At 39.3% G+C, this 25,980-nt stretch overlaps 2 protein-coding genes and 1 long non-coding RNA gene across 3 annotated transcripts; 2 read left to right on the top strand and 1 right to left on the bottom strand.

Annotated features, from left to right (window-relative positions):
* The first annotated feature begins 494 nt into the window (after positions 1-494).
* LOC122979096 (LITAF domain-containing protein-like) lies at positions 495-12,535 on the top strand. The gene is made up of 6 exons (XM_044346307.1): positions 495-638; positions 9,396-9,463; positions 11,031-11,139; positions 11,315-11,374; positions 11,535-11,682; positions 11,778-12,535. The coding sequence occupies exons 3-6, from the start codon at positions 11,040-11,042 to the stop codon at positions 11,881-11,883; spliced, it is 414 nt and encodes a 137-aa protein (XP_044202242.1). The 5' UTR covers positions 495-638; positions 9,396-9,463; positions 11,031-11,039; the 3' UTR covers positions 11,884-12,535.
* LOC122979098 lies at positions 7,284-8,450 on the bottom strand. Its single transcript, XR_006402797.1, has 3 exons — positions 8,440-8,450; positions 7,886-7,893; positions 7,284-7,802 (listed from the first exon to the last, which is right to left on the bottom strand). It is a non-coding gene; the product is annotated as an uncharacterized LOC122979098 (long non-coding RNA).
* A 4,307-nt stretch (positions 12,536-16,842) lies between the features above and the next one.
* gprc5bb (G protein-coupled receptor, class C, group 5, member Bb) lies at positions 16,843-24,838 on the top strand. Its single transcript, XM_044344804.1, has 4 exons — positions 16,843-17,968; positions 18,662-19,766; positions 22,632-22,744; positions 22,849-24,838. Exons 2-4 carry the CDS (start codon positions 18,662-18,664, stop codon positions 22,891-22,893), a joined length of 1,263 nt encoding a protein of 420 aa, XP_044200739.1. The 5' UTR covers positions 16,843-17,968; the 3' UTR covers positions 22,894-24,838.
* The last annotated feature ends 1,142 nt before the right edge of the window (positions 24,839-25,980 follow it).

The raw sequence follows: 25,980 nt of genomic DNA, 5'->3' as shown, positions 1-25,980 counted from the left end.
AAGATTCTTATTAATTGTTCCAAAGGAAAACAAAGATCAGCCTACTGAGGAAAAAGTCTGAGGCTACTGGAAAAAAGCAGAAGGATATGTATCCATAGCTAAGGTGTTCAATAGAATACTGGTGGCATTTTTTCTTGTCCTGTGCCATTTTGCTGATATGATATGGGTGTTGTTGTTTATGATCAGAGTTCAAGGGCTTGGCCCGCAGAGGTTTGGTTGGGGCGTTTGGGAGTCCTCCCCTAAGAAAATTTGATGTTATTTGAACAAAAACTATGCATTATCCACAAACAATTTATCTGTCCCGTTTTCCACATATCAGAGACACAACAGACTGTATTAATGCCATCTCACCACTTTTTATTTCCTTCTTGGAATAAAACACACATCACGTCACATCAGACGTTATGATCCCACTGATAAAGATTTATGCTGTCTGTTAATATTTGACTTTTGTTCCAGATTTCTCACTCTAAAGTTCAGTTCACGGTTGAAGATGAATACAGGAAGTTGAGACTGTTTGTAAATCAGCAGACCTTGACAACTGTTTGTTCTTCCTCTGGTTGGTTTCCTGGTTGAATCTGCTGATTAATTTCACCTTCACTCATCCGCTTGATTCAGATTATCTTCAGCATCTAAAGGTAACGTAACCAACAGTTTTCATCATGTTTGTGTCTGGGAAGGTCAAAATGATCTGATAATAGTAGAGATGGTAGTTGTGGTGATGAGTTATGAGTCATATAATAGTAGAGATAGAAATTATGGTGATGAGTTATGAGTCATGTTATGTTTTTGACTGCACTGGGGGAATAAATGAAACTCCAGGAGAAAGAAATAAGAGTACGTATCAATACTCTTATTGGCTCTTTTTCATTACTAAAGAATCAGGGTTTTTAAAGTATTATTTTAAAAAAGAAAAAAAAATTCAGAACAGGATTAGAATAGATTTATGTATGTATGGATGTATAATAAGGGCTGGATATGGCTCTGCTGCTCAGCCTTGCAGCCAATTTTTCCCAGTGGCCACTCATGGCATTGCAGTGAAAAATCCCCCTGCGGCCCAAAAAACATCTTCCCCAGAGACCACCACTGTAAAAGAGACATCTGTAAAACTGTTGACAGGACACCTTGAGTTGCAAACAAGGTGAATTATGATTCTTTCTATTATGAATGTTTGATTCATGGAGGTTTTATATTTGTATAATTTTATTCAAGCCTAGAAAAACTTTTTAAAAATCTTTGTCATCATCACAATGAAAAGTCTAAAGGCCGAGCGGGAACTTGCGCGCGGGGCTGCTGCGCATAATCAGTGCCACACAACACGGAAGCAAACCCAGAAGCTAGAAACTTTTTTGGCGCATGTGCCAGCCAAGCAATTCCTTTAGGACCGAATGGATGCCATTTTTGGTCCGGTATCCAGCTCTTATAATATATCCATGAGTAGTAGAGACTCAGCATTGTTTCCCTTGTCTACACAGGAGGCGATCAGTTACAGTGTTGAGCGTAAGTCACCCATGTTTTCGAAGTGCTCAGAGCCCAACACACAAATTTGTCTGTAGTTACGGAGAAAAATAGACCTGACAGTACTGTGAAAAAACATAGGAAAACCCTGAAGTCTAAAGATGAAATTGTGAAAATGTGCATTTGAAAGTAGGACTAAACTGGCATTAAAAACAGACACAGACAAAAAAAACCCAAGAACACCGCACCCTCTTTTAAAAAATATTGCTTCCAGCGCTCAGTGACATTCTCTGAATGCCCTCTGGTGGGCGGTACTGCCCTGGTTGAAAAACGCTATCTCACAGTTATCAAGCAACTGTTAGCTCAGAATGTTTTCTTTATCCCATCTCAATAACTCTTTATTGAATAAAATTCTGAGAACAAGAGGGAGTAAACAACACATAAAAAGAAGCTTAGAGAGCTATTATGACTGACTCTAGCGCTAGCATCTTCCCGGCTTGCTCGCATGTTAGCCATTAGCTCACCAGCTACAGGTAGTTCATCAATTAGCCCTGCGAGTAGTACATCACCTTGGTTTATCATTTCCTAATTTGAGAGGATGTGCAGATAAACTTTGCTGTGCCACTTTCTGGTGTGATCGGGTCTTTTAAAAGAGACAAAAAATATTTTAGATCCTGTACAGTGAGACACTAGAGGAGGATGTGCCAGGTAAAACTGTGAAAGAGTTGGTAACAGCAGGAGAGAGAATGAAGGACATTTAAGACGAGCCACACAGTTGAGGGAAATATGCTGCAGCTGATTAAGAGCAGAAGAAAAGGCTCCAAAGCAGAGGCAGAAGGGGACAGAGAGATGACAAAAATAGGGAAAGATATAGCAGCTTTAATATTTAACAATCAGAACTAGTCAAACCCAACACCTTTACACAGCGGCTTCTTGGCTGAACTGATTACAGTGACATTCCTGGTCACCATAGCCGTTGTGGCATTTGCACTCCCATATAATTGGAGCAGTCTTTGGAGTCTGGAGGAGAAAGAGAGTCGACATGAAGCCTCTACAGAAATCCTTTTTATGTGTGTGTGTAACTTTCTGTGCATATGACAGTTTGTGTTGAAGCAGAATCATGTCTTTGTTTAAAAGCTGAAGACCTCCTGGCAAGATTATGAGACTTTTGGGCCAGACAACCAGGTCTGCCAGGGAAAGAAATGAGGAGCAGGGGTGTTGAAATATGAAAGGCCACGCTGTCGGCGGTCTGCATTTATCACAGCTCCACAGCACCGGTTTCCCTCTCTCCCTTGTCTCTTCTTCACAATCCACTCTGCTGGCCCTTTCTCATCTCTTAACCACCCTCTCTGCTGTACTCAGCATCAAGCTGTTGCTCCTTTCCTCCTCTTTCCTGACCTTCTTTTTCTGCAAAACCAGGATATCATGTCGCCTGCCCTCAATTCAGTTCAGCTGCTTTTGTCAGCATGAAATTGCACAGCTTATTTCCAATCATGATAACCTCAATAATAAAAAGTCGAATGGATCATGTAAAAATATCTCAATTAGTATGAAGTAACAAGTAGTATCTCATAGACAGTAGAAAAAGAAATATAACACTTATTTCCTAAAAGGAGTACAAACTACATTTCTCACATTTTTTTTCTGTCTTTCTCCCACACGTCCACACACATGCACACTTATTACTGCAGCAGGGAATTATACATCCTTCGCTATGTTTCACACCTTTTTCACACCATAATGAGCTTCTCATGGCCTCTGGTCTGAGTTAGTCCTCTCTCTCAGGCATCTGTTGTTGACAAACTTGGACCTTACAGTCGACCATAGTGTTCCTCCTGGCTCACAGCTCTGCAGGTTTTCTCTGTCTGGTAACTAAGCTGTAATCAGACCCTGATTAGATGGCTGGATATAAAAACAATAGCACTCCAAGTTCTGGACTGTGACTGCTTTATGCATGAATGCATGGAGTTTTGTCTCAGGATCAGCTAACTCTGTTTATCTGTCTTCAAGCTCATTCAAAGGGTGCAAGAGGATTCCAGACAAATTTCCAACAAATTCCTCAGAATATGCACAACGAGATAAACCTACTAAAACCAAGAGGCCACCATTTTTTCAGACTTTTAACAGATTTTCAGTGTTGATTCATCCTGAAGCTATAATGTCACCATGTCTTCCACTTTTGGAAACAACAATTTCACCAATCAACGTTGACATTGACATTATGATAAAGTTTATTATGATTATAAGTTACTTATGTACCTATGTATTGGAAACCGTCTTGTAGTTACACTTTGTGTGACTGGTATACCTATTACCACTTTACCAGAAAGCAACTGATAGAAACAACAACAACAAAATGCTTTTGACAGTTATATTTAAAAGATATTTAAAAGAATTTAAACCAGCATGACTATATATATTATTTTTTGGTCACTTGGGGGCGGTGGAAACAAGCTGTGAACACAACACTGACATTTTATCACCTCATTACCTCAGTTTTGTATGGCAAGTGTTGTTCATTTACACATCCAGCAGATACAGTGCGACATTAGCGTACTGTAATTCACTATCCTTTTTGCTCTGTTTTTGGTCTCCACCACATACTAAGGGAAATATTTGGCTCTTTATATGTTCACCAGCTAGCTACAAACTTTGTCAGCCATTTGGTGTGGGGCAAGAGGAGTACAGTGAGTTTTTAGAGCATTTTCACTGAAAACAGCTGCCTGCTGCATCTGGAAATACTAATGAAAGCAGTGAGAGTGAACCAAACTGTAAAATGTACAAAATGTCAAATTAAAGCTGAGAGTCGTAGTCATTGCTTCAGCTCGCACATCTGTTGTACACATTCATTGTGTGGCCTTAGGAATGTTTTGTATTTATTGATTTATTGTCTAACTTTGACTTCGGTGTTCCTTTTTTCTCTGAAACAGTTCTTTCTTTGTTTTACCCAGAAAACATTCTAATGTTCATAAGCTCTTGGTCTACTGTTTCTGCAGCAGTGATTCACACATTCACCTTTCACACTTTATCCACACTGTCATAAGCTACAAATGATTTGGATTAAAATTCCTCTTCTTCTTTCACATGTCTGACGCAAATAGATCCTTATAACAGTGGCCCCTCAAGCTAGCTACTCCAGACTCTTGTGCTTGTTTTCTATCTGCAGCTGTAATCGCTTGCTAACCCTGCAGGTTTCTGAGCCCTGAGAACTAGGGGTTGCATTTGGTTTCATGTTAGCGTGCCGTTGTTCCTTTTTGAGCCACCAATGATGCAATCTATGACAAGATGTGAAACCTACAAGATAAGTTGAAATCGAACGCCCCTCACAAACTATATAAGTGTTGCTATAACAATCCTCCATCAGCTTGAGTGGATGAAAGCACGTACCGTGAGAAAGTGGCAGTGTAGAGTCAACAATATCAGTACAAAATGAAAGAGGGTATAAAATTAGAAATGAAGTTGTGCCAAGAAATTCTTAAGATGTTTTACTTTCCAGGGTAGCACTAATTGGACTTATGTTTGTTCCTCTGTCTCTAATTGAAATACAAAAAAGACAGGCAGGGTTCCTTGCATCACTGCCCTTGCTTGGGAAACACTTCAAGCTGAAAGAAAACATTTTATGCACTCCCTGGAAGGAAGGAAAAACAAGGAAACAAATGTTTGGCAGACACCTATTACTGTATCTGGGGATTTTGGAAAACGTCCCAAAACTACCTCACACTATCACAAAACAAGCTAGATGCAAGGAAAGACATCGAGACATCTGCATTGCAAATACCCAATTTATTTGAGTAAGCGTTGGCTTGCAAATTGCACATTGAATATATACTGTACATACACATGACACTCGCAAAAAAAACACAGACCATTAAATTAAAATATTCTCATTAATATATGTTAATCTATGTTGATGTTTAACAGAAATATTATCATGAGACACAGAAGTGTGGAAAAAGTTCAAAAAATAGTTCATCCTCTGATGTCACAGGAAAAATTTGTGACCCCTCTCTAAGTACGGTGGTGGTACAACTATCACTATCCTCAGATAGCAAATCCGGCCTGCACCTGACACTTTCAGCACTTTCATCCAGCCCACATACCGTGTGGAATGATGGCACTTGGGCAGTTCCTGTTTCCCGGATCTGGGCCACAAGCAAGCCATAGCAATGCCATATGGCAAACAAGAACAAACCAGATAAACCAGAATTGGCCCACATCCGGCAAGATCACCGCATCTTTACCAAAGATATCTGGGCCAGAAAAAGGCCAGCAGTCATTACCTGAAGTGGCCCACTTCCATATGCTATCTGGGTCATGTAGTAGTAATATCAAGATAAAACATGCAATAAAGTATGATGACAGGGTCACAGAATAAAGTGTAACAAGTCATAATTATAAAATAAGGAGGTCAAAATTGTGCAGTATGTTTCCATATTTCATACCGTGAACATTCAGACAGGTAGATGTTAAAAACAGTGACATACTGTGGACAGATAGACTTATTTTCAAATATCTCATTATTCTACAGATCTATTCTTCTTGCCCCACTTTTTGAATGTTTCATACAACTAAATCACTCAGTTCTGTTATTACTGAATTGCTCTTACATTTTTCATTCATCTCACTCTTTCATCAAGTCTTCAAGTCCCCTGTCAGCCTGCTTACAGCCAGACACAAATTGCACAAATTGGCAGCTGCAGAAACACCCAGTGTGAATGCGTCCGTCAATATATATGATGAGTGTGTACATCAGCAAATGACATATGTGTAAAATGCCATAATAGGAAAAAAGATGTGTAAAAATCTTGAAACAAGATGTGCTATATAAAGGCATATAACCCATCGACACCGACAATAGCTGTTTTGATTTCTTGTCATGTGATGAAATAACAAAGATTACTGTAATCACAAAATAACTGTGATAGAAATAACTATGTAACGATGAGGAAAAACAAGTAGAAAGTTACTGTTAGTCTTCAGTGACAATGAATAAACATATACTACTACTATAGATTTGATCAACTTTCTGCTCTGAGCTTTACAACCTCTTTGATTCTGATAATAGCAGAAAGAACCGAGAGGAGCACACACACGATAGAAGAAGATGCCTTAGGGCACACTAGAGATCATGGCTTTGTTATATTTCTGTTTGGTTTTAAATCAAAGACAGAAACACAGGTAACGTTTCAGCTCTCCTCTTTGAATGACCTTTGTATGCCCAGGGAGAGAGAGAGAGAGAGAGAGAGGGAGGAAGAGGAGGAGGGCATCAGAGAAACACACGAATCCCTTAAACCAAACAACACAAATGAAGATCATCATTACTGCAAGAGATGAAAGAAATAATAGATATTGTTTGTAATGTTCAATGTATATTAATATAATTATTTGAATGTAACATTCTTGTTGCCCTCACTCCTACATTTTTTCATTTTGTCTTCATTATCCAGGCTTGGACCTCTATAGGGGATGTGACAGTCTATACAGTGAGAGTCAAAACAATTGATGAGCTTATTGCCAGGGGAAGCAGTAATAGAGGACAACCTCCACATGTCAACTGTTGTGTTGGTTGCAGGTCTGGGATAAAAATACCTACAGTATATCTTTCACTGAGGCAAAGAAATTAAATTCCTTGACAATGATCAGATGCAAGGACAGGTTTCCAATCACAGCAGCTAAATTCAGTTCAATACAACTTTATTTATGACAGACAGGTGATAGGAAATAATGTTAATCGTAAAGATAGAAACAATGAAAGGCTGTAAACTTTTTTTAAAAAAACTATAAGTGAAATTGTTAAACAAATATATATATTAATACATAACTATAAATATAACAATCTAAAAGACACACAAAGGCTGTACAAGCAAAAAGCATTTAACAAAACACCGCTATGAGGAATAAAGAAGGCAGACAGCATCTTTGAACAGATGGTCACAATACTGTTCACGCTGTTTCTCTCACTGTCAGACTCCAAATCCAGCAAATAAAAGAAAAGGTTTCGAGACTCTCAATAACAGATTGATAAAAACGACTAAGAACAACTGTACTCTGCACTGGTTACGCTTAAAAATCAAACACTGTATCCAAGTATTTGTAAGAGCTGACATGTATGATGCTGCTTGTGATGTTATCTTTGCTGTGTCCAAAATCAGTAATTTGTTTTGCACACACTTGCATTTTCTGTGGGAGAAGGAGATAAGATAAAGCATCTACCTGTTTGTTATCAAATTTCAGATGCAACCTATCAAATTCCTCTGACCTCTGCAGAAATCCCTGCAGGGTTGAGAGACAGACACAAATCATCGATTCTGCTGCAAATATCACAAATATCACGGGTTTATGCCCTCTGGTGAACAAGCCATCCACCCTTTCTATAAACCACTAATCCTCATGGAGGACTTGAGTCCAGCCAATCTATCACCCTGACCTCTGCGTCTTTGGCCCCAGCACCTTCAGAAAACCTCTTGCTGTAAGGCAACAGTATACTTACTACCATACCATCCTCTGGGCAATGAATTGAACTGCATATGTCACAGCAAACAGAAACTTATTCCACACACTGGATAGATTTTGAGTCTACACAGCCTGGCTGTAGAAACAGGCTAATAAAGATGGATGTGGAGACTCAATTTGCCATGAGCAGGAGACCGAACCTCAATTCTTAGTCACAGATACTGCGGGACACATAGGATTCAGTTATGGAAAAGCTGTAACTATGGTGGCCACATACTGCAACAAACTGTATCTCTCGTTCTCAGTGCATCCCATTCTTGGTTAACTGCTTCTACCAAGTGGCCAGCACGCAGCATTACATGTGAAACTAAAAGAGTGCAATGCTGTTGATATTACAAGCTTTCAAAGACTCTCAATGGACTCTTTTGCTCACAGAAAAGGTAAATTACAATAATCTTAACAATACAAGATTATGGGGAGACAAAGCCAAACAGGCTGGAATAAAAACTGATTAAACGCAAATAAAACTGATACCAATGAAAATGTACAAACACAAAAAGTAAATGGTGAGGGTTAGGCCTCTAAAATAGTAGCATTGCATAAAGATGGTATTTCAGATGTCAGGTAGTGTACAGTTTGAAACTTAAACTGTTTGATTGTTACTGTTTACTGCCTGAAAACTGTATGACACACTAAACGTGATTTTGGATGCTTCTCAGAGTGACTTTTAATTCTTCCTTGACAAAAAACCTTCAGAACACTACTGACAGGTTTAGCATCATGCTATGCCAATAACCTGGATCATTAAAACCACTTGTATCTGTCACATTTGTGCCACAGTGTCATTATCCACCTACAAATGAAGATATGTAGGCCGTATAAAACACATTCAGTCTAACCCACACAAACTCAGTGTAGTTTTCTTTTTTCTTTTACGTGTGTAACTGCGGTGATTGTATATTTTTGGGCTCTGAGTGCTTCCAAAACACAGGTGACCTACACTCAACACTGTGCCTGAACGCCTCCTGTGTACTCACACAAAAGCTGTTGCTGTTGCTCTGCCTCACCAGCAGTGAAGACACTGGGTTATTTTTATAGTAAACAGGGCGCTCCTGTTTGCTCCCAGTGAGCTCCCCTGGTATGAATAAAGGTCAACCGATATATTACATTTAAAAATCTAATAATATAACAATATAACATCAAATATAGTAAATAAAAAAATGGAAAATATCTTTAAAGAGTTTTGTTGTTTCAAAAGAAAGAAGATAGAAAGGTAGTGATGATGATGATGATGATGATGATGATGATGATGATGATGATGATGATGATTATTATTATTATTGATACACTATAAATGTAGTTGAGATGCGAAATGTGCTGGAATGAGTTATTTTGAAATACAATATGATTCATAAATACTTCAGCTTCTTCACAATGTTGTCCCACCCTCTTTGTGACAATAACATTTGTCTTGTCTTTCTCAGTTACTCTCAAACCTCAGAGGAAGAAGCACTAGCAGGATCTCTCACACACTCTCAGCCTCTTTATCAAGGTAAGCAGCATTAAATCTGTCTGGAGATGAGATCAAATAAAGCATAGAGGAAGGGGAAAGCCTTGGATAAAACAGGAGCTGAAAGTTTCTCTTTTGGACAATTCTGTTCAGACTTACATGCTTTAAAATCAAAGAGCAGCAACTCTAGGACTGTGAGAAAAGTGAGAAAAATCTCTCATCCGGTTACCTTCTCAGTATGCAAAAGTGTTGTTGTTTTTCATCTTTTCTTTTACGACAAGCAGGAGTCTAAAGTGCTGCTGTTAGGATTTGTTTATCCAGTGATCAATCTGAAAGTCACTTAATCCTTTGCTCTGTATTGACTTTCATAGTTAAAAACAGCTCTTTGTGTTGCACTCAAACTAGACACAATTTAACTGTCACCTAATCCTGGAATTTGTGTTTGTGTGTTGCTTTGTTTTCATGTGTGTATCATTTTAAAGGAGACTTTGGTTAGATGTTAGGTTTATGTTAAAGTTTGAGCCCTTATGTTTGAACAGGTCATTTTATTACTTTTATTTGACCTATTAAACATGACAATAAAATACTATAAGTTTCCACAGAGGAATAATTACTGGAACACTTATCACAACAGGAAAAGTAGTGCAGGTGGACAGGTTAAACGAGATCTTTAATCTGGACTCACCACCACACCTTTTTTATTTTCATTTCTCTTCCCACTTGTATCAAAATACATTCTCTGACTTGTACAGAGGCCAAGAGAGATCAATGCACTGCACCTAGCTTTAAGCTTACTTTAAGTAAAGGTATTCACGTGTAGGCCACAAAAATGCTGCAAATAAATAAAACTAAGATACGGAAACACAAGCAAATATAGAATTACTGCAAGTCGCACAAAACCCCCCTGAAGTTTCTGGGGAAGACTAACATATGATGAATACATCGACCATTCGTTCATGATGTTTGAGACAGTTTTGACAGAGTTCAAAAAAGTTCACTCTTGACTTTAGAAACAGTCAAAAACTCAAGGACCACTTTCTGGCATTTTCAGGAGCTTTTAAACACATGTCTCTCACCGGGGAACAGTCCCTGTGAGAGACATGTAGGGGCCACATGTGAAAAATATATTTGAGTTCAGATAAATTTGTCACCCTAATCCTTTTCCATACATTACAATGTTTGACAAACATCTACCTGAATCCATTCAGCTGGCACTCCCCTGCAGAATGACAACCAATACTCCCAGTTTCAATGCAAATTCATTACAATGGCTTGTTTGCATTAGCTGTTGACGGGTGTGTTGTGTGTGCCTAACGATGGGCCACTCATTGTTTTAAAATGCCCTAAACTTGATCAGTGAGTTTTCACACTGAGAGAGAAGTGATGCAAAAAGAGATAGAAGAGGTTCCAGGTTTCACTTTGGACTCAGGTACGCTCCGCATTTAACCATCCGACCTGCTCTGTTAAACATCTGTGCTTTCCTTCATTCAGAGAGATCAGGAGAACTAATGCAGTTTTTTTTTTTGGATTACATAACCTTACACCAGTTCTCAGCTCTCTCTTTCCATACTTTTTTCTGCTTGACAAGCTCTCTTTCTCACTCCATCAGACAGATATCATGGAGAAGGATCCACAGCCTCCCCAGGAAATACCAGCACCGCCGTACCCTGGCCCACCTGTGAACCACAGCTACCCAACTCAGCCTGGCCCTCAACCTGGTAACAGATCAGGGACCTTTAACCGTGTCATTTTTCCTGCTTATGAACCCTCTTCTACTGCAATGCAGCTGTTATTTCTTGAGTTATTCCTGTCATTAGTTCCATTTTTTATCAGCTTGCTTTCATTCTGCTCCTTAAATCTTTTCTGAGTTAATTATCTCCTTCTCATATCCAGGTTTTCCAGGTCAGCCTGTTTACCTGTACAACCCACAACAACCTCAGATCATACAACCCGGTGAGTTTCCCAACTGTTTCTCACAAGTTATAATAACCTCTAATTTGCAGAATATACAGCAAACACTGCAAAAACTTGTTTGTAAGCCGGCTTTGAGTTCAGTGACGGGTTGGTGAGGAGATTCGGATTGTAGTTGTCAGTGTGTTTTTGTCCCTCACAGTGGCCCAGGTGGTGATGGTGCAGCAGTTGCCAACTGATGCTCCTGCAGAGATGGTTTGTCCTACCTGCCGAAACACCATTATCACTAAAATTGAGTACAGAAATGGTTTTCTCACCTGGCTGCTCTGTGGCTTACTTGGAATCTTTGTGTGAGTATTGCACACAACACACACAACTCAGGCATACACACAGGTGCACACATGATGAGGTATTATTTTGACTTTATTCTGATGCTCCACACCAGGTGCTGGCCTTGCTGTCTGATCCCGTTCTGCGTGGATGCTTGCAAGGATGTGGAGCATTCCTGCCCCTCCTGCAACACTGTCCTCCACATCCATCAACGCAGGTGAAGCAGCACCGCAGGGAAAACTCTACTACAACTCTCTCTCTATACTGCAGGTAGAGACGCATGGCTAAACAAACATCTGTACAGGAGAAACAAACCTCAGCTGTAAACACATCTGACATCATTGTAAAATATTCATAGAAGATTACATAAGAGCTGTGATTTCTTCCTTTTTATCTGATGATTTAAAATGTGAAATCATGTTGTAAAAATGTAATGTGAAAATGTATTTTCATTATTATGATGAGCAATATCTTATTTTGTTTAAATAAAACCCAGTATATTGTTTTCTAATGCTTTTTTTTTTTTTTTTAAAAAGTAAGATATCTGTAAATAAAGTCAAATTATCCTTTTTACATGTAGAGTTAATAGGTTAATTGCATTTTGAATGCTGTCATTGAAATTTTAGTTCGATGACATATTGACATGAAATTAATTGTTTATACTTAAACATGGAAAAAAAATCTACTAAATCCGCACTGCAGATGTAAAATGTTTTCTTCAATATTCCTGTCTTTTAAAAACATGATCAGATACATATTGTCATAAAATGTTGAGATAATTAAGTAACTATTATATAATAATCATCTTTAGTTAGGTTGTTTAATAAATAATAATGAATAATAATAAATCTTACATAATCAACTCTGCTTTTACTACTGAAAAATTAAAATAAATAAATCAGCATTTATTCAGCATTAATGTCTTCCGTTTACTGATTCATTCATTCGTAACTTTTCTCTCGACTTTATGACCATAATTAAACAACTGAATATAAGTAGAGATGAAAATGTCACTATTAACAAGTATTAGAAAACCAAAGAAGGAAAAAATCTGTATTGGTTCTTTGACTATTAGAATATGGTTTAAGCTCCCTGTAAATATATGTGGTATTTATCAAATCACATCATCATTAATCAGGGACACAATATTTGAAATGACATCATAAAACCAGTCAAATATATTTCAATGACAACTGCTAAAGAAACACTTAACCTGGCTGTCAGGCTTCTTTACAGAGTGACAAACTAGACTAAATCCTGCAGTGCTGCCTAGAGGCTGTAAGTAAATTACTTTGTCAAAAACATCCATTGTACAGTTTGTATTTTAGTTTCACTGTATCATTTATAAAACATCTCTATAGGTTGGTGCTGTATGTAATGTAAATATTATATTAATATATAGTCTCATAGACTGTCAAATAAACCAATAATATATCAAAATTTTCTGCAGAAATAATTGAAATTATTTTTGTCATTGAGTGGATAGAGAAAGTAATGTAAGTAAATATGTCTGCATGCATCATTAATGCACACATTTAAAGGGTAACTACACACTAAATCATTTTTTTACGCTGTACACATTATCACATTGACTTATTTTGACGTATGATGTTAATACATGTGATTTTTGCAATACACACACTATGTGTAACTGCTTTTTCTGCTCAAAATTAGCTTATTTGTGTTAATTTAGGGCAGAGATCAAATCATTAATTACTGGAGAACAGTGTGATTAATGCCAGCCAGAAGGGCTACATGTACTAAAGGGAGGCATTATTGCAGCATAAAACTTTTTCACAGCAGACATTTTGACATAGTAGGTAAAGAACAGGTGTGTCTAATATCAATAATGATGGCTGCATGCTATTAAAATGTGTCTGACTTGGCTAGCTGCAATATGTGAATAGAAAAGAGCCATCATTAATGATATTAGCTCTGCCTGTGCTTTTCCTGCTATGTCTGTGTGTGTGTGTGTGTGTGTGTGTGTGTGTGTGTGTGTGTGTGTGTGTATGTGTGGGCCTACGACATGTGAAGGAGTCTGAGCTGCTGCTGCTGCTTTTAATTCTGTGTTGTACTTAATGGGAAAGAGACCTCTGTGTATTTGTCAGTGGTGTCATTTAGTGGAGGATACAGAACATGTTGTTTTGTACTGTAATAAATGCAATTTAGAGAGGGAGATACATTTAGAGAGGCAGAGCAGGAATAGAGCCACTGAGTGCTCACAGTGAGTTTTGTTTTTTACCTACAGTATATAATCAGAATTCAGATGATTTTGTGCCATGACTTTAAACACACTGATATAGTACGTGACTGTATTTAATTTTTGGATTGTGATCCACCAATAAACACAAATAAGAGGAAGAAGGAGAGATGCTAGGAGTCACTTTACTGGATCATTTCCAAGGCCAGAATGTCTTCCTGGGTTGGTGGTGGTGGGTTTAGTCCTCATTCAACAATCTTATCATAACTACAACAGAACAGCAAGTGGCCAAGAAAAAAGTTATTTCTATGGTGGATGTCAATACAGCTAATGCTGCTGCGAAAGACTTCATGCTAACTATCAGTGCATTAAACTCAGGACACAAAAACTCATGAATCTAATGAAAAATCTAACACATCCTGGTCACATAATAACTGATACCCTTGAGCTGCATTGTGGTCAACAGGAGTGAAATATTGATCTTCAGCTGTAAATGTTTTTACATGTGAAATAAGGTGTTTCAGAGTCACAACATATACAATACGTTCAGCCCAACAAGCCCTCCCTTCTAAACTTGCATGTGGAGGTTTGTCAGGAGAGATCTGAGGTGGGATAAAGATGGGATTATTGGATGGACCATACTTAACAAGGTCCTATTGGACTGTGGCCGTAGTGACGACTGGATTACCCAGATTAGGACTGATGTCCTGTTAGTCAGCACTTCTCTGTGCTGTTATCTCCCATCTCTGTCTTCTTTTGTTTCTGTCAAAATACTCAAACACACAATGGGTCAAAATACATGTAGCACACCAATACACACATTTCTCCCTTTTAGGCAACAAATTCCAGCTGAACTGGAGAAGGTTTTCTAGACTTAATGTCTGAAGCAAACAGGGATACCAGACAATCATGTCTGTGAGAGGCTTTCACAAGGCAATTCAGAAAGGTGAGGCTAGTCAGAACCTTTTTTTTATTACTTTATTTGACAGGGACAATGCATATTAATAACATTTCTGAAAATATGCCAGATTTAGCCAGAAAGGCTAATTTTCATCTGTAGTCCCTGGGCAGACAAATAGTTGAAAGCACAAACGTTACGAATGAAAGCATTGAAAATACAATCGACAATAAAAGCAGTGAAAATATGCAGAAACGATCAGAGCCTGCACTACATAGAGAAAAGAAAGACAGCTCTGGAGACACACAAAATCAACAAATAGCATGACAACACAATGTTAGGACTGGTGAAGTGTGGATATTATGTACAGAGCCTGTAATAAGCAGGAGCAGCTCTTACACTAAGCATAATCATGACAAATAAGACAACAAACACCATGAAAACAGCTCACTGTTCTAGTGTTCACAAGTTTGATTTCTAATGAACCGGGCTCTTAATGTTGTGGAGAATGAATGGTAGTTGGCACAGTTTCTTATGTGTTGTGGCAAGTTGTTCCAATCCTGAGAGGCTCTGACAGAAAAAGCAGATTTGCCAAAACGACTTAGTCTTCCAGGAGCAAGACAGTCTCCTCTAGTTGTTGCTCTAGTGGTTTGGCTTGTTTCTAATGTGATGTAAATACAGAGTAGTGGAGGAGCCATAATGTGTAACGCGTTGAAAACAAGACACAGTCAACTGTAAATTGTGCTTTTTCAAAATATTGCAATGATGGTTGGAAGGAGGGTGTTTATTGTTTGTTTGTACAGGGATTCTATCGGCTTTAGCATGGTTTTATTGACCTGTGTGGGAGGATCATTGTATTCATGAACATTTTCACTGCATTCAGTTCCTTGCGAATTTGAAATTGACCAGATTAAATCTAACATTCCTTGCAACTCTTTTTTGTGTGACATGAAAGACAGATCTGAGTCAACGGTGATGCCAAAATATTTAAACTCAGACATGATCTGTAGTTGTTGTTTTTTTTTCAGAGACTGTGATATTAAAAAACCTCAGAGTCAGGGAACCCCATCTGAAATATTTAGCCACACTACCAGTGTGGCTCCAAGGATGGCAATGTCTGTGGGACACTCCACAACTTATGGTCAGACATATCTCAACAACTATTGGATGGATTGCTCTTAAATTTGCTTCAAGTATCCACAAAGCCCTGAGGATGAACCCTGCTGGCTTTGGTGATCCCCTGACTTTTCCTCTAGCGCCACCATAAGGTTGACATTTGTGGTTTTGACTGAAATGTCTCCACGATTATATGATATATTGCCATGAATTTGGTAGAAATATGCATGTTCCCTTCAGGATCATTTGCCATCATCAGATCAAAAATTTAATTTGTGCAATACTTTGGTTCACGACTAAATAAATTACCTGCAAAACTAATGACAAAATCATCTGCCTTGACTGAACTTTGTGTTTACTGCTAATTATCAAATATTAGCATGCTAAACTAAGGGGGTGAGCACAATAAACATAATACCAGCTGAATAATACCATCATCATGTTAGCATACTGACATTCACACTGAGGTCAAAGCCCCTCTGTGAAGCCAAAGTACAGCTTTACAGATCTACTAGCATGGCTGCAAACTGTCTTGGTGTCAGTGGTGGATAATTGGGATGGATGGTGGCACATGTAGGCAATAGACCTATGATCAGAAGTGCCTACGTCTTTTTGCATTTTGCTAAATCTTAGTTAATGAAACAATAGAGTCAGTCTTGGCTTCCTAGAACACTCTGTCCCCTGGATATTGGAGAACTATAATGGGATTTAGCTTCCTTCCTCCACAGATACACATGCGACTGAACTCTGTGTGAAAAACTCATTCATCACTTGATTCTTCTGTTATCATCAAAGTAGTGACTCCTGCTGCTTGCATGCTAGCAAGGACTCACTTTCTGGATTAGACTGTCTTGACTGACACAGCAGGGTGCAGGTGTGCTTTCCCTTACTTACATCTGTCTATGTGTCTGTGAGTTTATTTGCGTACCACAAAACCAGCTTTGGCTCCTCCTGTGTTTGACCTCTATCTGTCACTGAGCTCTCTAGTGTCTGTCAGCATCAATCCCTCACACGCTGATCCAAACTGACTCGATTAGCTAACACAATGGCTGTTCCTTGTCATGGTTTTCTTCATGTTGTGTCCCTCTCTAACCCCACTTGAAGCCACCTCCTGGGGAGGAGATTACTCCACTCTAAAGGGAGACTTGGCTGAATCATGCCTTCAAGGGTATTACGTAACATTCCCTACTAGGATGGCCACGTGGCTGCAGGGCTCACCTGTGTTTAGATTGACCATCTGCCCCTCCCAATCCAAATCCCATCCTCACTCTGCAACACATGCCGACTGTCCACGGACATCGTACTGCTGAAGAGATTTCTAATTGTTTTGGTCCAATCTGGTTTACACCACAGGAGTCATAGATGAATCTACATCTCCTACAGCTCTGGGTGTGAGGAAGCATTGCATAAGTGGTATGAGGAGGACATGGAAGCTTGAAGGCTGGAAATAACACAGAGATGTGCAAACAAGTGACTAATACTGGATTGGCTGTGATTTGCTATGCTCATACACTGTACTTATTTCCTATTTTCTTCCTGGTTAGACAGGTGCATGAGCGATTCATACTCCCTGTGTGTGGGTGCACAGAAGTAAAGCTGGGATTGCATCTCTGTTGACACCTCCGCAGATTCAGTGTGAAGCAGGGAGAGAGAAACACAGACATGCAGACAGAATGAATTGAAAGAGGAGGACAGAGGGAGCGAGAGAGAGGCAGAGACAGTGAGAGAGAGAGAGAGGGAGAAGAGTGATAAAGAGACAGATATATTTGACCATGTGGGTGTGTGAAGTATCAAGGCATGCATCATAATTGAGGATTTTTCTTGGAGCAGCTGGACGTGTCATTGTAGCAGCAAGACATTATCGGTCTAACAAAGTGTTATTTTGCACTTTAAAACAGTGGGAGCTGTGTTCGCAGAGACATTTTCAAAGACAAAATGGAAACCGTTTGGCTTCTGCTGCCTCAAGGATTTTATTAACTGGGATTACAAGAACACTTTCATTAGTTGAAGTGATGCCGAAAATGATGAATGGAAAATTATGATGCCCCTTCTTTATCAATAATCAAGAATTCAGGTTAAGAATTTATCTGAGGTGAGTTGAAATGATTGTGATTGAAGATTTATTTTAATGCTCTGGTATTTTATATGCATGTGTGTGTGTGTATTTGTGTGTATGTGTGTGTTGTTTGGACCAATTTGAGTTTCAGACCTTGAGAGTGAGGGCATTGTTTAGAAGTGAGGACATTTTGGCCTGGTTGAGGCTTGAGAGTTAGTTAAGACTATCAGGTTTACATTAAAGAGTGTGTTGTGTTGAGGGTCCTCACAAGTAAGCACAAACATTGTGTGTGAGTGTGTGCGTGCACATGTGCATGTCTCTGTGCTTTGGGTACAGAAACTCGACTTCTCAAAGCCCAGTATGCAATGTAGTCAGCCCACGCTGCTTCCCGTTCCCATGGAAACCATTGCCCAGTGCTAAAAGCAGTTCTTTTCTGTGCTGAGAGTGTATGAGTGTGTGTTTGTGTGTCTGACAGAGAGAGAAACATATTAATCTCTGGTATATAACAGCTTTATTGGATATTATGTACTTACTGCTGTTTTTTCTACCACTGTGAATCATGAAGATCCTGTACTGTACTGTATAAACTAATGAAATTTATCTCTACATATTTCTTTCTTACCTTCCTCCTCTTGTTTATCTGTGTACCTTTCTCCCTCTCTTTCTCTCCTTTAACCCTTTCTCTGTTTCTCTTCATAACCACATCCTCTCTGTCTCTGTGTCTCTAAGATGGCTGTCAGCCCTTTTATCATCATCTGCTTCCTATCGCTGACTGGCTATGGCTCATCCCACCCTTCTCCTCCTCCTCGAGGGTGCAGTGAGAATGTGGAACCTCCGTACAGAGTGCTGTGTGACCTGGAGTCGGTTTGGGGTGTTGTTCTGGAGGCAGTGGCCTGTAGTGGCGGCCTCACCTCTGTGGTCCTCTCTGTGCTCCTGCTGGTCAAACTTCGCTCCATTTCTGACCCCGCCAGGCGCTCCGGCCTGGGGCCTCTGCTCCTGCTCCTGGGCACACTCCTCGGGCTTTTCACCATCTCTCTGGCCTTCCTGGTGGGGAAGAACCAGGCACTCTGTGTGGTCCGCAGGGCCTTTTGGGGGCCCCTCTTTGCCCTCTGCTTCTCCAGCTTGCTAGTCCAGGGGGTGAGGCTCAGGAGGCTGGTGGCTGGCAAGTCGAGCCCATCGGGCAGCTCCCTGGCAGCGCTGGGTCTGGCCTTGGCCTTGGTTCAGGGGATCATTTCTGCCGAATGGGTCCTGCTGACAGTCGTTAGGGAAGGTCACCCAGCCTGCGAATATCCACCTTTAGACTTTGCTCTGACATGCAGCTACACCCTGGGGCTGCTTCTCATAGCCATGGGGCTTTCCCTGGGGGTGGTGCTCTGTGGAGGAGAGTTCGGGGCAGAGGGAGCAGGTGAGGAAGATAGAGAAGAAGAGAGTGAAAAACGGAGATGGAAGTGTAACGCTGTCTGGCTCTTCCTGTCCTGTCTGGCATCAGCATTGCTATGGGTGGCCTGGCTGGGGTTTTATCTTTACGGCAGCCAGGCACTGAGGGTGAAAGGGAAAGGGGAAAGATTGGGAGGAGGAGGAAAGAAGGATGTAAAGGTGTTGGACGAGCCTGCGCTAGCGGTGGCCCTGGTCATTCAGGGCTGGATTCTGCTGCTGTTCCACGCTATTCCAGAGGCGCACCTGTGTCTCCGTAAACCTCCACAATCCAACACGCAAGATTTCTTTGACACCAGTCAGACGTCCCCTCCTCCACATTTCGGAGATGAGCTCCCTGCACACTCTCACCGGCCCTTCCCAGAAAACCAGGCCTTTGCTCTGGAGGAGCACAGTGCAAGTAAGCTTATGTAACGTGTTTGTGTGTGTGTGTGTGTCACTGTGCATGTTCGTGTTTGTATAAAAAGAACCTGTTTTTTATTTTATTAAAAACCAACCTGGGTCAAGTTCTAGTTTGAAATGGAACTTGTGAGGTCATACTTTCTTACATGGGAGTTCAAGCAAAAAACAAGCTTGGCATTTAAGTGTTTTTCAGTAAGTCATGAGGGTACTGTTGCTAGGCAACTGACAACAAAAATGGACATTGCCTTGATCCTTTTCAAAAATGGTGGATGACTTTGTGATTTCTGTATTCAATGTCATGCTTAGGAATGAAAGAGTGGACAACAAGAGTAACCTCTATGGGCTCTGACATTTTTAAATGGTCATCATAAATTTGACTCAGGTCAGCTTGAATTCATGTAATTTACAATGTTTTCTTAATGAGAAATAAGTGTTTATAATGTTTATCCACACAAATCCCAAATCACCCCTGCAGCATCATCCACTTCACCACTGTCCGTCCCTACATTCTGTATGTTACAGCCATATTTCTGCCAGCCTGCTATGTCACAACGTGAACATACTAAAACTGATGAAAGAACGAGATTTTGCCCTGAAAACAGCTCCTAAAGCTAAGCTACATAATCACAAACTGATTCACTACGATAAGGAACAAAGTAGTACAGGGGCTAAGAAAGGCTAAAGCTGACTTTTTCCTGAACATAATTGGTGACGTGGTAATGCTAAATTAATCTGGGAGCAGATAAAGATACTGACAGGACAAGATCACAGAGTAGGAAGGCAAATGGAACTTGAAATCAATGGAAACCTTTCAAGGGACCCAGTCGAAATTGCAGAAGCTCTCAACCATTATTTTATTGATTCAGTGGCCACCATTGCACAGAGTTTCTCTGTGAGTCAAACAAATACTACTCCATCAGAGGCTGCAGCTTTGCAGCCACTATCCCTGTCACTGGACATTGCAGGACTACCCTTTCACATAAGAGATATTCTTGAGGCAGATGTGCAAAGAATAATCAATTCTCTTAAAACATCAAAAGCAAAGGATGTGTATGATATGGATACTGCCATGCTTAAAGATCTAAAGACATCATTAGTCTCTCCCCTCACAAAGATATTAAACCGGTCCTTCTCTCAGGGAGTCTTCCTGATTGCTTAGAAGATGACTATCATAACACCAGTAACACCAATTTTTAAATCTGGCAACCCTCTTAACAGCCCTGTTGCTTGACTTACATTGGTGCTACTGTTATCCTGTCGCTCATATCTGTCCTTGCTTATGTCTGTTTTTGCAAAGCTGTTCTGTAATTTAAGCTGTTCTGTAATTGTTTGTTGTTGCTTTGTTGAACCATAATTTGCTCGGCTTTTATTGCTGCCCAGTTCTGTGTTCTGCTGTTACTGTAACATGCCTTACATCATGATTATTGTTTTAAACTTGTTTCTTGATTTTAGGCTGACTTTAGGTTGCCAACTTCACACCTGGCCAGGGACTACGGATGAAAACTAGCCTCTTGGCTCATTCTGGCATTTTTACAGTAATGTTTGTTAATATGCATTGTCCCTGAGAGATAAACTGAATAAATAAAGTAAAAACTTCAGTTTAACCAAAATTATATGAAATATTTATATGAAATTTTCATCTGGAATCTCCTTTGAAATCATCCATTGCACTCCAGATCAATATCTGGTGTAACATGCAAGATGACTACCATACATGAGTGCCATGTAGGTTTGTTTACAGCAAAGTGTGGCTCACTTTTAGCTACTGTACACAATCCAAAATCCAATCAAACCTCTTGAAACACTTGATTATCCAACAGAATTCTCTACAGGGAGATGCGAGATGTATGAGTCATTTTAATGTGATTGTTCTCCATATTTGAAGCCAAATACACTGACAAAAGGCTAAACCACGAGGAATTAGGATAAACAGAGGAAGGATTTACTTTGTGGTTGAAAGGATGAGATTAAGACTTTTGTGCTAATGGGCAGTGTTGTGTTGGCAGTGTTTTAAACTGAAGTCTCTGCAGTAGAGCTTGTGAATGATGTGTTATTATAGGAAAAATGGCCAGAAATAAGACCCAGGTTGACAAAAACAAAAACAAAAAAGGCCCAATGCCTATTATGACCTGCTATAAGTGATAGCATCCTACATGAACACACAATTTTCTAACAGTTTTGTTGGTGTCACATATTCCTGTGCACAAATCAGGATGTAGGAATATTTGAATCAAAAGACTGTTGGCAGGTTGTTTGCTTATGTTGCTTAATAGCAAGTGAGTTTTTGAGAGTTAAACATCTATTAACTTATACCTAAAGATGTTGTTTTCAAAACCTTAACTCTGACTGTTTCTGTTTTTTTGATCATGAATATTATATATATAATGTTATGTCTTCTGGCAAATCAAAGTCAATTAATAAGAAATAAAACACACCCTGGTTTAATCTTTACACTCAGAATATTTGCGGTGTCAGCCGACTGGTGTGACCGTTTATAGCTTATAGTGGCTGTTAGCTAACTTCAATTCACTTGCTTTATTGCAAAAGTAAAACAAGGAATAAACACTCCATATCTCACCAAGAGACATGCCATTACCTGCTTCCTGCTCCTATTTTCATATGTCTTCGGTCAGGGTGTCTAATAATTAAGTTCTTAAATCAACTGACTAAAAAAAATAGGATTAATTATTAGGAAACAAAGGGAAATTAAATGTCTTGTTGTCCTGTAATAGCATCCAGTGGCTGCTGTTAAGGAAAAGTTATATAGTTAATCGGAACAAATATAATACAGAAGATGTAACACTTGTTTGTGTGACTGACACCTGTAACTATTGTGTGTGATTTACTTTGCTTGGTCTGTCAGCTCTCCGAAGTGGAACATACCACAGCAGCCATGGGAGTATGCGTCCTGGCATTGCCTTCAGAGGTCACGTCTACCAACCAACTGAAATGGCTCTAGTCATGAATGGTGGCACAGTAAGTATGGCGGAAATACACACTCTGTATATTTCACTCTCTCTCAATCACTAAATAACTAGACTATTATAGTTATCTGCTACTTGTTTGTCTCTCTCTTGTAGATGCCCACAGCCCCAGTTAACTACACTGGACGACGATTATGGTAAAGTGGGACAAAACTTGAGGAGGATATACACCAGTGTCACATGTGTGATAGAAGAATTTCCTTTTGCCTAAGAAGGAGAAAGAAATATCAAAGACATAACATATCACACTGGATGGATTGGTGGGAGCAAAATAAGTTTAATGTATTTGTGTTTCTGCATACATGTATGAATTTTAAATACAAACCGCAATAGTATTTTTGCTGAGATTGTCTCATTTGCCTCTTTATGACCAGACTGAACATGAAACGACAAGAGATGGAGGTGAGAGTGAAGCAGCTTCCACAGTTTAGGATACAGTGCATTACTTTGATCAGCTCAGATCAGCATATAGTGTTGTGTGTAATATGTGAATATGCTGAGAAGAAGTGTTCAAGGAGCACTAATGTTGTTAGATATGAGGTATATATACATAGCCTATGATGATCAAAAACCACTGTCCATTGTGATACTGAAGGAAAGTAACTGAAATAGCTGCTGTTGGACCATAAGAGAGTAAAGATTAAAGCAGGATTTGAATGTGGTAAAGAAAACACTTTGTCTGTCTGAGCAGCTCTAAACCACTGCTGTTACCTTCTGATGTTTATTCGCTTCATAAAACCTCACTGTCCTTCTCTTTCTGGTTGGTTTCAAGCTCCAACTCAGATAAAAACCTTGAGGATGTTTATGTAAATTGCCTGTTCAGCTGGGAAGATGAAAAATACCCCTCAGTGTTTTTCTCACCACATCTATCCATTAACAGTGCTACTGGATAATATCCATGTTACATTTAACAGAGCTTGTCCGGGCTTGCTGATGGATTACTGTATCAGATTATTTAAAAAGTGAACGAGGAGTCTACAGCTCACGGGTGACTAGTTTTTAAGCATATCATAAAAAGCCATTTAATACTGCAATACGGTGCAGTATAGGGTATTTATTGTTGGAGGTTGTGATTTTGCACTTTATCAGCGCTAATCATGTCTGGGCATTGTGATATTTGAGATCTATGATCATTTCAGATGCATGTAAAAGTTAAAAGGTAATGTATTTTGTCAAGCTTAATGTATTTTCAGTGTTTTCTAGAATTTTGATATACACATTGAAGAAAATGACCGGTTTTATTGTTGAGTGGAAATATCAGCCGACAAAACAATCTCACCACTTTTAAGCCACATGGATGAGAAGTCATTAAAGTGCTCAGAAAAATGGTATTTTTAACATCTATAATTTAGGAAAACTGTGTGTGCTGAGGAAGAGCATGTGATATGACTGAAAGCTCCAAAACAGCTACTAAATAGACTGTTTTGTCATCCAGTTTTCACTTTTGTTCTCCAAATTTGGACTCAATAAGGCTATGATCATTAAATACTGTACACTTTGTTGAAGATGTATGGCAACATAGCCTTGTATTCTGACATTCAGGATCCCTTTAAATTTTAAATTCCATCGAATATGGAGAAAGCATTCAGCCATCCATCACTGTGAATCAAACCCATGCATACTGTTTACACTAATGACATTACAAAGTTTGGCTCCAAGTCTAGATTGATGTGTAGTTGGCAGTGGCTGTTCAAATGCATCAGCGGCAACACTGAATTCAACCAGGAACAATTTATCCAAGTAAAATACAATTCAAAGAGCTGTGAACATGTTCATGCTGTGACCATTTCTTCTTGCTATCTAACTAATTAACTAAATTGTCATCAACTTTGCTTTTGTGTACAGGTGTGTGCTCTAATATTGTATAATAAAAATATTATTGCAAGATTTTTATGTAATAACCTTATATAACAGAGTTTTACTCAAGTAAATAATCCAAATGTGAAAATGCACTGGTATTTTCCTTTTACGATGCTCCTCTGATGATAGCACTGTCACTGTTTTATGGCAGCGTAACATGAATGTCTGTAATGTGATTTGCACAAAGTGACTAATACATCAGTGCACATTTTCTGTTAAATATTGTCTGGTTGTGAACTGATTTTTCTTCAGCCTCTTGTCCTTTTTGGAACACCAGTGAAGCCACTTTACTGTAGGGATGTGTCACTTTATAGAGACAGAGGATACATAATCTATACCTTCAGCAGGGGAATATATACGATGGCCTGGAAAGCTCAATGCATCGCAAAAAAAAAAAAAAAAAAAATGCAAGCAGATAGAAAAAAAACAAGTGAATGAAGAAAATATTTTCACCACTTTGACAACACAGAAGTAGCAAATAAATAATACAGAAGCAAAATTAGAAATACATCACAAATTTGAAACCCCCTGCAAATGCAGAAATGCTGCAAGTCATATACAACGAAGGAACTATGTTACAACACAAAAGAGGTTTCCAGCGGACACTATAAAAACTGATAAACGTGTGCTTTCTGTAAGGATTACTCTTAAAACGGGTCCACATATAAAACAAACGCTCCATTCATTCACCTCTTCTCTCCTTAAAGGGTCATTTCATCAGATGAAAACTCTGAGGACCTGAGTGAATACACTGTGTTAAAAAATGCATTTTTAAGTGTAGATAATATTTCACAAAATTAGTTTGAGTATTGCTCCTACCATAAAAAGAACGTGTTTTACACTTGTCATATTTCATTATTGCCGGTCATCACAGCAAAGCAAGTTTATGGATTATTGAGGAGCTAAGTGAAGACATGCATGAGGTCTCATCTCTGTGTGATGTGTTGAATCATGAGCCAGTTTATGATCTCATCCATGCCTTCAACTCTAGTCATCACAAAAGGCAAGGGAGCAGCTGTTCTAAAATTCCTCACTGCATGTGGGAGTGTTTTAAAAGTAGCCTTTGCTTTATATAAGCTATGGACCCTTAAATTCATGGCCTGTTCGAAGCTGTAGGTGGAGATTGGGACTGCAGCCCTAGGAAGCTGTAGTTTGAGGCTGCGAATGATTTCCTTTAGTACTGAGGCAAAGAATGAGGCCTGTGTGTGCTTGAAAGTAGTTTGTGTGACATGCTGTCCAACCATGTACAAAGGTAAAAGTGTTGTTCAGAACGGCAACACTTGAAGGGCGAGACACAATAGTTGTCCAGTGGTGCATACTTTCAGCCCCCTCTTGAAGGCATTTATGGTGTTGCTCTGATTTGTACAC

Source organism: Thunnus albacares, chromosome 3, assembly GCF_914725855.1.
Source record: "Thunnus albacares chromosome 3, fThuAlb1.1, whole genome shotgun sequence".
NCBI lineage: Eukaryota > Metazoa > Chordata > Actinopteri > Scombriformes > Scombridae > Thunnus > Thunnus albacares.
The sequence above is the reverse complement of the archived record's forward strand: the minus strand, read 5'-3'. Positions and strand labels throughout refer to the sequence as shown.

What these genes read in the sequence shown, in the direction of transcription:
- gprc5bb (XM_044344804.1), top strand. Translation starts at nt 18,662, where the DNA reads ATGGCTGTCAGCCCTTTTATCATCATCTGCTTCCTATCGCTGACTGGC. An exon ending in TCTGGAGGAGCACAGTGCAA is followed by an intron (nt 19,767 to 22,631) that starts GTAAGCTTATGT and finishes TTGGTCTGTCAG; the next exon opens with CTCTCCGAAGTGGAACATAC. An exon ending in TAGTCATGAATGGTGGCACA is followed by an intron (nt 22,745 to 22,848) that starts GTAAGTATGGCG and finishes TCTCTCTTGTAG; the next exon opens with ATGCCCACAGCCCCAGTTAA.
- LOC122979096 (XM_044346307.1), top strand. Translation starts at nt 11,040, where the DNA reads ATGGAGAAGGATCCACAGCCTCCCCAGGAAATACCAGCACCGCCGTAC. An exon ending in ACCTCAGATCATACAACCCG is followed by an intron (nt 11,375 to 11,534) that starts GTGAGTTTCCCA and finishes TGTCCCTCACAG; the next exon opens with TGGCCCAGGTGGTGATGGTG. An exon ending in GGCTTACTTGGAATCTTTGT is followed by an intron (nt 11,683 to 11,777) that starts GTGAGTATTGCA and finishes GCTCCACACCAG; the next exon opens with GTGCTGGCCTTGCTGTCTGA.